General features: G+C 38.6%; 1 protein-coding gene across 9 annotated transcripts in view; it reads right to left on the minus strand.

The window, feature by feature from the left end:
• ATM (Serine/Threonine-kinase ATM-like protein) overlaps window positions 1-13,989 on the minus strand; it is an 84,153-nt gene that overhangs the window by 52,606 nt on the left and 17,558 nt on the right. For all 9 annotated transcript variants that reach the window (XR_015967572.2, XR_015967573.2, XR_015967574.2 and 6 more), the window contains exons 13-20: window positions 10,347-10,430; window positions 9,957-9,998; window positions 9,720-9,790; window positions 5,022-5,070; window positions 3,770-3,841; window positions 2,026-2,163; window positions 1,810-1,908; window positions 1,522-1,709 (exon numbers count right to left, since the gene is read on the minus strand). Coding sequence is in view for 6 of the 9 variants with exons in the window: in XM_088701880.2 (XP_088558006.1) it covers window positions 1,522-1,709; window positions 1,810-1,908; window positions 2,026-2,163; window positions 3,770-3,841; window positions 5,022-5,070; window positions 9,720-9,790; window positions 9,957-9,998; window positions 10,347-10,430 (743 nt within the window). In the remaining 3 variants the exon portion in view is untranslated. The remainder of the gene's footprint in view (window positions 1-1,521; window positions 1,710-1,809; window positions 1,909-2,025; window positions 2,164-3,769; window positions 3,842-5,021; window positions 5,071-9,719; window positions 9,791-9,956; window positions 9,999-10,346; window positions 10,431-13,989) is intronic.

Below are 13,989 nucleotides of genomic sequence, written 5' to 3' on the forward strand. Positions count from 1 at the left end.
TAATATATGATAAACATCTATTGATATAAGTGTTCTAACACAAATTCTAGAAAATATCCAAAGAATTTGTATGTAGTGTGTTTTGCTATAAAGATGAATTCCTACTCGAGTTTATTGTGACCTGCATTGTAAGAAATAATGTCATGGTTAACAAACAACCAGAAGCAGAAAAATTCGCATAGATTTCAGTGTAAGAAATAGATTACAATACCACAAAATTGATAAGACCGATAAACGTTTATTTAAGTAGAAAGGATAGAGAACAGTTGGAATAATGATTAACAAAGATATTTCGGATGACCTTTAGAAAAGTTCCAGCTACTAGCATATAAATGCAGTGTTCAAGCAAGAGAACAAAAAGAAAGATCCGAGCCCAGCTGAGAAAAAAAAATATATAAAATTATGTAAAAAATATATATATTAAAAAAATTGAAACAAAGCAACGAAATCACAAACGGGAGTCGTTGGGAAGTTTTCTAGCATATCTTGCAAATAGTGGCTGCAATTACTATAAATTAACTCCACTGCACCAACAAAATACTATAGTTTTTGGAAAATTTAGGCAAAGCAATGGTAGAAGTAGGGAATCGGACCCGTACAGTGCCACACTAGCACTGTATTAGTATGGTATGGGATCTTTTTCGGTATACCAAGTGTCAGTATGCCACCCATACCGAGTACTGATACCAAACCGGTACTGTACGGTATGTTTGGTACCGTCCGATTCGGGCTGGTACAGCGAACCTTTGTACGGAGAATTGGGTTCAAAAATTCTGATCCAATCTCAAAAAGGCTTAGGTTAGGGTTGACCTTCAACCCAACCTGAACCCCACAAAACCTGACCAAAACTGACATATAAATAAACAAATAATTCATATTATTTGTTTATTTACTTATGTATTTATATAACTTATATTTAATCGCGTTAAACTATGGATATGTGTACCATTGAAAATGATAAAATGGTTGAGAACTTAAACCTCAATCTATCAAGTATTAAGCAAACAAAAAGTCCCAAACATTTTCCTATCTTAAAGTACCTACTCGACCTGGTCTAATCAGATTCACATGGTGCAACCCAACCCCCATAACCCAACCCAACATAAATTTAGCTTAAGATGGGGATGGGCTAGATATCCCAACCGGAGACTAGGTTGGGTTGGATTAAGGTTTTCCCTTCACTCAACCCAGCTGCCCTGAGTTGTAGCCCTAAGTGCCGGTAAAGAACAGAATGGTGTTGTGTGAGTGTAATTGTATAAAAGAGGGCAGACAAAGATTAGAACGAGCGGCAGAGATTTCTCAATTTCATGAAAACAATGATAAAATATTACAGAAAAAAGATAAGGAACTAAGTAAATTTATTTTTATGTGAAACAAAATTCTAAATGCAACAAGAGAATCCAATTACACCACTAGCAGTATTTGATAATATAAAATCAAGGCATGATTATGACAAAATGTTACGTAGGAAAGAAACAAAGAGAGTACATGTAAGATTAGTACATCTAAAAAAGATCTCACCTTTTCAATAGTGAACCGTAGATGCAATTGCATAAAAGCGAGCATGAATACATGTGATCTGACAAAGCTTTTTCATCAAACTCTACATTTGATGTTACAAAACCAGTAATATATTCCTCCATTTCATGAATCAATGGTTGGCTAATCTGCCTAGGAAGACGTATGCTATGATGATGCTCAATTTTCACCTAAAATAAGACCATGACCATTTAAAAGCATAAAGTCAATCAATAGCAACAATAAACAACAACAAGAAGAAAAAAGAGGGGGGGGGGGGGCACAAGCCACCTCAATGGAATTTTCTGCCTCAAGTTCTGCTAAGGATTCCACGGAACAATCTAAAACTTCATCTACAATCCCATGGTCCCCTTCTTCGGTCAACGAAGGCTGCCACCAATTAATTTAGCAAGTTAGTTTTAGGCTCGGCATCATGCACATTTAAACCAAGAGATCATCAGATTAACATATCAAATGAGATACCTAAACTAAATACTTAAACAGTACCTTCTTTGACTCCTCATTAGGCTCTGAAGAAACAAATACAGCTCCAGCATAAGGCAGAAGAGTAGAGGAACCAGTGGAAAGAGAAAAAATAGCTTCCATAATTAGCAAGACAGTTTGCTCGTTGAAAAACATAGGTTCCTGCAAGTTAAGACATATTACTTACTAATGTTGCGGCATTGCCATCAAAGCGACTAATGGTACTTGATGTTAAACAAAGAAATGGAATATCTTTTGGGCCAGGGAGCTTGAGACTGCATTAAGAGCCAGATGATATCCACAAAAAGTAATACTAGTGTCTTTAACATTTTCCTTATAGCAAGGTCCATGTGACATACTAAATCTTCAAAAGCCAATTGTTAAAAATTAAAACACCTGTAACCATCAATCCTCATCCCAACAATTTGACATCCGACTCATAGCTTCTAATTTGCTGCAAGTTCCAACTTTGGGGTTAGGGCCACCCCCGATATTATTTCAACCTTTTCCAAATCATCTATTAAAAGCTAATCAACCTTTTCAAAAACCAAACAACCCGATTAAGTTACACGTTGGTGCCAAATAGATCGAAATGAGTGAGACATCCCCACCGACAAAGGGTCCAGTGTCCTATAGCAATTTCAAGTGCTAGCCTGTGGTTGAAATGGCCCAACACTGACGGTACCAAGCCGAACAATCTGTACCTAAATCCTTGATGGTGCCACTCATACAGTATTGACCATATGAATCTGCTTGTTGATGAGGATGTGCTTAATCTTGCTTCACATTCAACATAGGGGGCATGAAAAATTTGGAGCTTCCTGTGACTTGCTTAGTTACTGTGTTCCTTATATCTTAAAATCAGAATCTTGATAGAAAAATATCATCCAAAACCATCAAATCTTCCCTAACCCCTCACCCATTTGACACTTTGTCTAATCTACTACAACATCATCTTTAAAAGCACATAAAAACACTAATATAGTGTGGATTCAATATGAAAAGAAAACCACCAAGTTTCAAAATGATTGTCTAAAGGAGAATGATAGTTTATAATAAAAAAATACTACAATGCTTTATATGGATTCAGGGTTAAAAAAAAGGCCAATCAAATTACAATATTAGTTGCATATGGTCACACCACAAGTGCCCAATTAACACAATCAAATTACTTCTCATTTCACCTAAAAAGATGTTTACAAGTTCAGGGGATCTATCAAACCAAGAACTGGTTGAAAAGAATTTCCAACATTATATTCAATAGTGAAACAAAAGTGGACCAAACATGAATATAAACTTTCCCAGAAGTTAGATATGGCTAACAAAATCCAAAACAACACTTTAAAAGGAAGAGCTTGAGATCAAATCAAAAATCTCAAAAAATTAACTGCACCAGCTACAAAGTACAAACAATATAGATATTTATGCATGTATTTTATGTAGGATATAACAACAAAATATTCATGATGAGTGATCCAAAACTTATAAGTCAGATTGTAAAAACAAGTATTGTCATCAGCCACCACATAGAAGAAGCAGCTTTCTAGTGATAAAAATCAATGTATATTTCTAAATCTTCTTTATAAGTCACATTGATGATTGAAGATAAAATATGCATCTATTGCACCAATCTTCTAATGATTTAAATCAAGAAAATGCATTTTCCCAAAAGACCTATTTTAAAATACATTACAAATAGCAAAAGGAAATGAACAAACAACTATACTTGAAGAAATTAAAGCTCCCAAATATATTTAAGAAAGATGACCTTAAAGTTAATTGATTCCAAGACTGATCTTAGTAGACTTCTCCTAAGATACAAAACATCTCGTAGATCACCCTGCATGATATCAAAGAAAATAATACATTAAGTTAAAAATAATAAACTGGAAAATTGAAAACTTAACAAATAATTGGCAATTTCTTGAGTAGAAGAATCAAAAAAAGAAAGAACCTAACCAAGTTACAGATTAAGGACAAACTAGGGGAAAAACAGCTTTGAAACAGATGAGAGGAGGACAAAGAAAAGGGAAAAAGACATGTTTGCTACTATTATTGATGAAATCCAAAAAAAAAAGAAGACTAACAACACAAGGATACTAGATCAGTCACAACTCATAACAAAGACAGCAAATTACAACATTTGTACATCCTTAACATGATGAATCTTATCCAGATACCTATAGCATTGTCAAAGCACTAGAAAAGAACTAATGGATTCAAAGAGTTTAGTTTGATCCACAGAAACAGCCATTCGTACTGGGCAATAAAAAGGTAGGAGACGATGGATCAACCCTCGCAAGACTGAAAATCAAGCGGTACCAGATCCTCTCTAATTTCATTATAGAAAAAATAATAATCCAATTCAGAATCACATGAAAATATTCAAACAGACACAACCTGTCTTTTTCTCATTATATTACTTCTCATATATTATATCGTAGTCTTATGGTTTCAAGCTTGCCCATCATTCTCCAATTTGATCTTAGTTTTGTCTTACTAACAAAATCTAATTATTCAAATCATCATCAGCATTATCAGTGCCTATTCCATCAAAAATGAGTATAGCATACTCCATGTCCGGAGGGTTTACATGTACACCACAAAAATTGTTACAATCAGCTACTGACCAGATATCGAGCCTTTAAGAATGGGGGCCAACAAGGGCAACTTAAGCGAAAAGAGATGCCCCCAATAAAACACAGAAGGCCACCTGGCAGGCAGGGAGGCCTATTAAATATGTGATAATTCAAGGTCAAACATCAAGGGAGCAACCCTCCGAAATTCACCTAGAATTTGGGAAGAGCATGGATGATGAAGAAAAACGGCAGGGTGTAAATAGGAAATTATTTGCATCTCCAAAGCATTATTATAATGTAAATAAGACCAATCGAAAGACAGTCTCATGACAGAATCTAAACACAAACTCTAAATTAATCAACAGCCTAGTGACCCAAATAAACAATAGACTCAATAAAATATTATATCATGAAATTGTTCAACAAGAAGAAAAGGAATACCTGAACACCTGATCTTGAGAAGTAGCAAGCAATGAAATACAAGGCAGACCTACAGCAAGTATGCAATTAATGGAGCAACAAAAAGGGTACAAAATTAATTATAAGAAAATGGCAAACCTAAGTTAATAGATATGCAAAAATAAGTAGCAACTTCAAGTTTGCACCCCCAGAAAGACCGATGGATACATAGGTTACCATATCATGAGTGGGTGTGGGGGGGTGGGTGTGTGTGTGTGTGTGTGTGTGTATTATATAGTCATAGGGGTTTTAAATCCCATGGGACGGGGCTATCCCAGTTTGCCCATAGAAAGGAGTGTGCCCATCCCACGTCGTCTCGACACATGAGACAGGAGATGTCACAAGACATGCCGATGCTAGGACCATGGCGAGACGGTCCTGTCCCGACACTCTGGACCGTACCCCATCTCGATGTCCAGTGGGGCGTCCCGCTGGGAGTTGAGACCTAGGATAGTCATACTAGCAAACAATAAATTATGAAGAACCATACAGTACAGATGCATCAAGATTAAAAAATGAAGCTGAGATGAGTAATAAATGTACTAGCTAAAACTGAATGTAAAAATAAAAATTATGAACTCATTATCTCAACAGCGAATTACATTGCTACAGTTGTTGCATAGAAACAAAAGGCATATCCTATCAAAAAAATACAATAGTCGTAACATAACAAATAAATATGTTGACTTCCAATGCTCATCAAACTAAAAAGACCAAGAGAACAGAAAATATGAAAATCAGATTCCACTATTTAAAATTTAAAAAGTCATAAATTAGATGAGTTCATATTGTTTCATGCTTAAACCACTAAATGGCCCTTGAATGCAATATGTCTGGGTGTGACTTAGAATCTCATTACTCCCATACTCACCATAGGAACAAAACTAAAATGGGACACCTTAGCATGACAGCAAATGCTTTTAAACCAATGAAAAAAAAAATAGTACTAAATAATCTAGGGCCATCCATGAACAAAGTTAAGTATCTCACATAGTGACAAAACAAAGTTAAGATTCTTATTGGCTATCTAATGTTTGCCGAGCCTGCAAAGGACCAACAAATGCAAGATTAAGAAAAAGATGACAATCTCAAATAACTAATTAGGTTTAATGACAAAAAGGTCAACAATGGACGGTAACTTCTTAGGCATACAATAGAAAAATATAAGAAAATATAAAAAGTCTACGCATGATCTTCATCAACTTGGAGAGACCTCATGATAAAAAATATGCTGCATCAATGGCGAGCATAAGGAATTGTTTTTGTACAAGAGCATTTTGAGTCTTGATGCCAATAATAAATAAACTTATTGATAATATTCAAGAAGATCTACCATGGTATGCAGTATATGCAAAATTGCATATGAATATTGTTGAATAATGAGAGGAAAAAAGATTAATGCTAAATTGGAATTATGGAAGAAAGCTGAAAGCATGGGTGTTAGAACTTAGAATAGTTAAACAAGGATAGAATATAAGGAATGCAATTTTATTGAAAATAGAAGCAAGAATAAGATTAGGACAAGAGAAATCACAAATAAGTAGTTCCATTAATTGGAATGTTCTATGAAAATAATGCAAAGATGGATGAAGACGTGTACTACGATCATATTTGGTTGGATAAAGCGGAAAAGTGCCCTTGTGGTATTAAGTGATTGATGCACACCTTGACAACTTAAAGAGAATTTTTTTATAGAAAAGCAATAAGGATTTTGATGCTATATGGCACAGAATGTCCGACAACAAATACGGTAAAAGAAAACAAGTTGAGTATTAGAAATGAGAAAACCCAAGACCAAGGTAAACAACATGGGTACCGATAACACCACATGAGTACTTTCCAGCTTCTCGAGGGCTGCAACAAGGGTTCCAAACCTAGCCTGTAAATTATCGGTTCGGTATGGTACTATCAATACGGTTCGGTACGCATCTACACCAAGATAGGCCTCCAACACTTCTTCTCACTCCTAGCCACCGTATCGCCGGAAAATGGACAATACGAGATGGTTTTGTTTGTCTTAGACCGGTATAAACCGGTTCAGATCTATATTGCCAAACCTTGGTACCTTATCGGTATAGTATGGTCGGTACAGGTCAGTACGGTGGACCTTGCTCAAATCAAATAGGTATATTTAAGGAGCTATAAGAGCTACACAAATTGAAAATGAAGTGATCTAGAATCGATTGAGATAGAGGTTTTAAATGATCGTAGGATAGCAGAGCATCCCGCAACTTGATTGCCGGGACAAGACAAGTCAAGAAATCGACTGAGATTGGATAGGGACATCCACCATCTCGAGTGTTGAGACATGGGGCATCCAGTTCCATAGGAAAACCAAGACGACCCTATCCCGTGGTACTAAAACCTTGATTATTTTGACATGGGCATGTATAGGGAAGATCTAAGGGGACTTCCCTAAAAAGGGTACTTTAGTTTATGTCGGCAAATTAGGGAAAAAAGAGAAGAAGACATAAAGTAACATAAATGGATGCCATAAAAAGGCATGGAAAAACTTGAAATAACATCATCTTAGATAAGGACGCTTGGCATTACTATTCACTATCATTTTAATAAGTACAACCGGTAACAAAGAATACGGATTCACTGATTTTCTGTTTATTGATCAATGGAGATTAACCTGGTGTCAATCCCCATGCTTTTCAATATTATAGTTTTGACTTTTAAGGATTAACACAAAAAAGGTGATACTTCAAGTTTGTACTTTGTATAAATTCCAATACCAGCATTAGTCTATATAATTATGATAAGATCTTGTAGAAAAGTTATTCATAGTGCTCGTACTTTTGCATGTTTGCAAGTAAGAATAGTCCTCAATATCGCTCTTGAAATTAATAACACATTATTATTATGTTGACATTTAACTATGAAATTTCAATGTTACAATTGAAATGCCTAATGACACTTTAGAAAGAAATAAAAAAACATTCAAGGGAAGTGCCGAGTCAAATTTGACAAGTATATCACTCTTAATCAAGGTTTTAAATACCAGTACCAACCATGGTACTGGTTTCTCATAGATTGCTACATTATCGATCCATACCATGCCAACTCAAGGTATGATGTTGCATACTGATACCATACGTGGATGCATTTGTTTTGTTTTTTGTTTTTCAAAAATTTTTGATGTCTAAAATGAATATTAATTAATCTTGTTTTTCGATTATATGTTAAAGTTAGTTTGGTGTTTGATTACATGGTATGCTGAACCGGCCCGTACCAGCCGGTTCAGCACGTACCGTACTAATCCAGACCCTGACCGGTACGGTTCAGCCGTGGAAAACGGTACACAGCCCGTATCGACAGAACCCAACCGGAGCTGGAGAAGAAAAAGAGAAGGAGAGGCCTCCGCCGGCCCCCCACGGCCCTCCGCGGGCGGGAGAGGCCTCTCCTTCTCCCTCCCTCCCCCACTTGCTCTCTCTTTCATCTCATCTTCTCTGGCTCTCGGTATGGGCCCGGTACCGAAACGGTACCAAGAGCAATGAACCGGTTCGATAGGCCACCAGTATGCCTACTGGTACCGGTTCGAAACACCTTAGTGCTAGTATTGGGCCTCATGCCCTCACGCACTAGGCTGCTCTTTTTTTTTGTGTAACAATAGAGTGCTAGTGCTAGCACCATCACCCATTGCACTACCCTCCTTCCCTTCTCTCCACCACTCCTCTATTTCTCTTCCTCTTTCTCTATCCCTCTCTCTTCCTCTTGCTCAAAAGGGTCCCAAAAAGCCATGGGAGCCCCTAAAAGTAAGAGAGAGCCCAACTCTTTTTTTACTTTTTGAAATCAGGTCCCTATCAATTCAAGCTCGGTACTAGACCGAACTAGCCGGTACCTATCGATAGTGCAGGGCACAAATTCTAGGTGGTTCGAGCATCTTGCAAGGCATATCAATGTCCGTTTTCTATTGGAACAGTACAACATCAGAGGTACCATCCCGTTCCTATGACATTTGAATCCTTGCTATATATTTATCTCTGTCATTGCAACCTTGATGCTAGTGCATGTTCAAATGATGGGCATTCTAATTCAATAGCCAATATGCCAAATCTTCTAAAGATGATGGCCATACATCCTAAAGGAGTTACTTCATCTCCTATGTATTTGGAACTTAATAAGCAATTGGTTACTCCTCATGGAAGAATATTAAGTTGAAAAGCTCAAAAGTAGTTTTAACAATCTTCTACATAAAACTTGTTCCTTAAGGTTACATCCTCATAAGTTTTAAATATGATATCAACTGAATCGAATGCAAAAAAGGTCAAAATTATGGTTGGTAGTATGTAAATTACAAAAAAGATATTTTAAACTCATGCAAGAATGCATGCTCTCCTTAAGGAAGTCAGTCAAAAGATTTCTACAAGTTTCTGAATGCAATAAGAAACATGTCTAGAGAAGATGAGTACTCAAAACAGTAATCCAACTAGAAGATATCCATAAGTGATCAGAGAATGAAATAAAAGAATGAGGAGAAGAGGAGGAAACTGGCTCTTTCATGGATGTATAAATAAGTATTGTACAGAAGCTGAAACCAAACAAACACATGAACCTTAGTGTTAAAAGGTCTTATAACAAGACAGGCAGAAATCAAACCAGAATCCTGAACATCATCTGCTAACAAAGAAAGCAATCTGAAACGAATATATATAAGTCATTCAGAAGACATACGATGATGGCATATTCTTAAATATCCGCAAATCCCACATATCTTGAGGAACAATAGCTAAACCGATTGGATCCTGAAAAAGTAAAGGAAAAGGTATGACTAGAACCTAAAATGTCCAAGAGTCCAAATTAGCTGCTGAAACATAACAAAAAGTTGGAAAGATTTTCTCTTGGATACTAAAGAGCTAATCTTCAAAAATATCTCAAAGGAAATTACACAATTAGGGAAAGGCAACTCACTTGCAAAACCATATTGCTGAGTAGCGTCAAAGCAACATCTACCTGCATTAATACACAGTGCACCACATTAGCATGGCTGAGCTAGTTATTAAAGCATATCTAAATTTTACCGGCAGATAAAACATTCAAATAGCCATCGTCTCAAAGAAACTTATAATGGTTGTTCACATATCTGAGTAACGGTAACAAAAATATTCAAACATAAAAAAAAATAGCATGCTTTTTCTCCAACACAAAATATGCCTCAGTGAAAATAAATATTAATCAAAATATAGTGCCAGAAAATTAGAAATTATGTGAACAATACAGAAACAATTCCAAGAACCAGCATTACCAAATAAATTGTATCCTCAACAAATTATTTGACAAAAGAAGGCAAGCAAAACTTACAATTGGAGTGACATTGCTGAACATAGGTAGTCCGTGCATCAAACAGCTCCATATATCTTGCCAACCAACTCTAACTAGCAAAGTCTTCAAGACCAAAACAATTAACTCAACTATATCTTGCCCGTATAAAATAATGACTCAGACAATTAAAAAGGTACTAAATGAAAAAATTACAGAAAATATGTTATAGAATAAAAGCAAATACATTCAAGGATCACACAGTATCAATTGCTAGCCACTGTAGCACGATCCTCAATACATGAGTCACATGTCTCGATAAGACTATATAAGAATGAGCAAACAAAATTTAAAAAAGAAAAAAAAAATGTACCAAGCAGTACAGGGTTGGCACAAGGTAGGCATAGGTTCAAAAAGCCTTGAGATCAAAGTTGTCGAAAACAAAAAGTGCCTATAAAGTGACAGGATTCCCATATTACTCGAGGCAATATGCACCGAAAAGATGCTTGCTTGAAGAAAACAAGGCGCTAATTTATGAGAAGAACAATAAAAGCAACCAAAAATAAAAATAATTATATATCTATGTACAACACGAACATCATAATATTAATTATTCAAGTTTCAGTTTCCTAAATATAATCATTTTCAGCATTAGATGTCGTTTTCCACATTTTTCAAAACATCGCAACAGAATACCACTTTTTCCATAACATGTTTATGAACACAAGGAAGCAAAAGTATATCAATTAGCATCCTGTAGTAGAATGTTATCTATAATGGCTCCAAAAGACCAACATGCCCTTATGATAAAGCTAACATAACTCTAAAATAGTGGGCAAAGAGATGAGAAAACATAGTGTTGGACTTGGAGACGTGTGACCCTAACACCAATCACTTTGTCCCAAGCACTCATTTAAACGTTGCCCCTATAAACCCACAAAACTTAGGGACCATGGTTCGTAATCTCGGTATTGGATCTCGTACCAATACCATGCTGGTACAGTGACTCAGTATGCCCTCCGTATCAGGTTACTCACCTCACATCAGCACCTAAGAGAGCAGTCAGAGCAACTTTGACAACATTGCTTAATACAATGGAATACAAGCACAATTCAACTATAACTAGTGCTTAACATCACCTCTCACACCCATGGTATGCTGAACCAGCACGTACCCGACCGGACCGGTCCGGTTCCGGCCTTAAAGGGGGCAAAACCGACCAATTCACGCAGCATACTGATGCGAACCAGACCGGTTCGCACCGGTACGTGTGGGGCAGCGCGCTCGTGCGCGCAGGGAAGAAGAGGAAGAAGAGGGAAGAAGAGGGAAGAAAGGAAGAAAGAAGAGGAAGAAGAGGAAAGAAGAGAAGAAGAAGAAGGGAGGCCGGGCCTCGGGCCGACCCCCTCCCAAGCACCTCAACGAGGATCACCCTCCTCCCAAGAGCTCTATTCGCCCTTCCTTGCTCGCGGGAGAAGGGGGAAAGAGAGGATAAGAGAGAAGGAGACAGGAGAAGAAAGGAAAAGGAGAAAGCTTTAGAAAGAAGAGAAGGAAAAGAAAAGAAAAAAAAAGAAAAAGAAAGGCCGGGAAACGCGACCGCGTGCGCGGCATCGCGAGGGGAAGCACCCCCGTGCACGCAGGGAAACACAACGAAGCACGCCCATGCGCGCGGCCTCGCCCATGGAAGCGTGTCCCGCATGCAGAGAAACAAGCCCGGCCCCGCGTGCGGGGCAGCGCGCCCGAGGCCATGCAACGGGGCAGCGCTCCTGCGGCGGACCTGGTCAGTATCGGTTCGGTATAGCCCGAACCGAGACTGATTCGGTTCGGATCGCCACCGATACACCGACCGGTACCGGTTTGGCGTACCTTGCTCACACCAGATCATGTCTAGTATTGGTCCTAGAGACCAATTCATGAGAATCTAACCCTTAGCTTTAATTAGAACACTACTATAAATAAATAAAGAAGTGTTCTGGGACCTAGTCGACCTTGGTGGGTCGACCCATCAACTCGTCACTAACCTGGCTAACTAGGTTCTGTTGGTCTCAAAACCTAGCTTTGAGAAAAACTCATATGGCCCATCGACCCAAGTGATTCAACTATCTAAACTGCCCAAGTCAAATGGTAGCACCCACAAGGGTCAACAAGCAAAAAGGTTTTAAAAAAATACCAAGGGGGAAAGCAACCTCAATAATCCACCTCTACCTTGCCCTAGAGTACCCATCCAACAATCACTCCACTAGCAAATTCAATAATTGTAGTCGCCATTGCCATGAATAGCATCAAGATACACCATCCATAATCTCTCAAATATGGTTTTGCTGCCGTTATAGTGAAGGAATCCTCGCCAAACCATCTTTGCATTGCCAGTAGCCAAGGAAGAGGGCCTAGGGTTGCAGATGGTGGAAAGAAGAGGGAACACAATAAGATGGACATTTCGCCAAAATTGACTGCCAATCATCAGCTACCAGACATTGGCACCATGGATCAAGGGAGAGAAGGATTGCAAGCCATGAACGAGGGAGAGCCATAAGCCACAAAGGTAGAGATGGGGTTGAAAACGGGACAACGAGCAATTAGATATTAGTGTTTTTCTCTGATAATTGTGGCTGACTAACAATCGAGTGATCAACCCAATAACTGCACCAGAGGCCCATGAGCTTGCCACAAAAATGGGTTTGCCAGGTCAATGAATTCAAAAAACTAGAATAGAGTAAAAATCTAAGGTACCAAATGAATAAAACAAGGCAAATGTAGCCAAACTTAAGGAATTACAATTATCTGCTACTATCAAAGTACGCAGAACCGACCGAACCGACATAACGGTGAAGACCGATACCGGTTGGAACCCGTACGAAACCGATTCTAAAAAAAAAAGAAGAAAGAAGAAAAGCACAGATGCGCGCACGGACGCGTTATGCTACAGAGTGGCATTTAATGCCACTTTGCCGCATTAAAAGCGCTCACGCGGGGCAGCGAGTGGGCTCGCTGCCTCGCGCATAGTTCCTTGCGCGCGGACCGCGATTCCCACCGCGTGGAACGCGCGCAGGCATGAGTCGGGGGACGCGTTTCCCCACTCGCGCCCGTGCCCGCTCCCCGCGGCCTCTCTCTCTCTCTTTTTCTTTTCTTTTTTTTTTCCTTCTCTTCTTCTTCCCGAGCTCCTCCTCTCTTCTTCCCTCTCTCCTCTCTTCTCCTCTCTTTCCCCCCTTCTCCTGCGAACAAGGGAGGTCTTCTTCCCTGCGAGGTGCTCGGGAGGAAGAAAAAGGCCCAGGAGCGCGAGAGGTCTTCTTCCCCTCTCTCCTCTTCTCTTCTCCTCTCTTCCCCCTTCTTCCCCACGAGTACCGGTGCAATTTGCACCGGTACGGGCAAGGAATCGTTCAGTTTTGACCTCTTTGGGGTCGGAACCGAAATCCACCGCTGTACCATACCAGTGGAGGTCGGTACCGGTACGATACAGGCTGAACCGGTCGGTTCCGACCGGTTCAGCAGACCATAGCTACTATCCTGAAAATGTGAGTTGCAAAAACAATTCAATAAAGAATATCCAAAGTTCCAAACCTTGTCCAATCTTTTTCTCAAGAAAGAATATCTATCCATCTATAAATCCCAACTCATGCTACACAACATGTCCCTCTACTAGCAAACTTAAACCTCAATAATGAGTAGACAAATACTCTCATGTGCTATT

This window comes from Phoenix dactylifera, chromosome 7 (genome assembly GCF_051530095.1).
Source record: "Phoenix dactylifera cultivar Ajwa chromosome 7, Ajwa_hap1_PhDact_Kaust_v1.1, whole genome shotgun sequence".
Taxonomy (NCBI): Eukaryota; Viridiplantae; Streptophyta; class Magnoliopsida; order Arecales; family Arecaceae; genus Phoenix; species Phoenix dactylifera.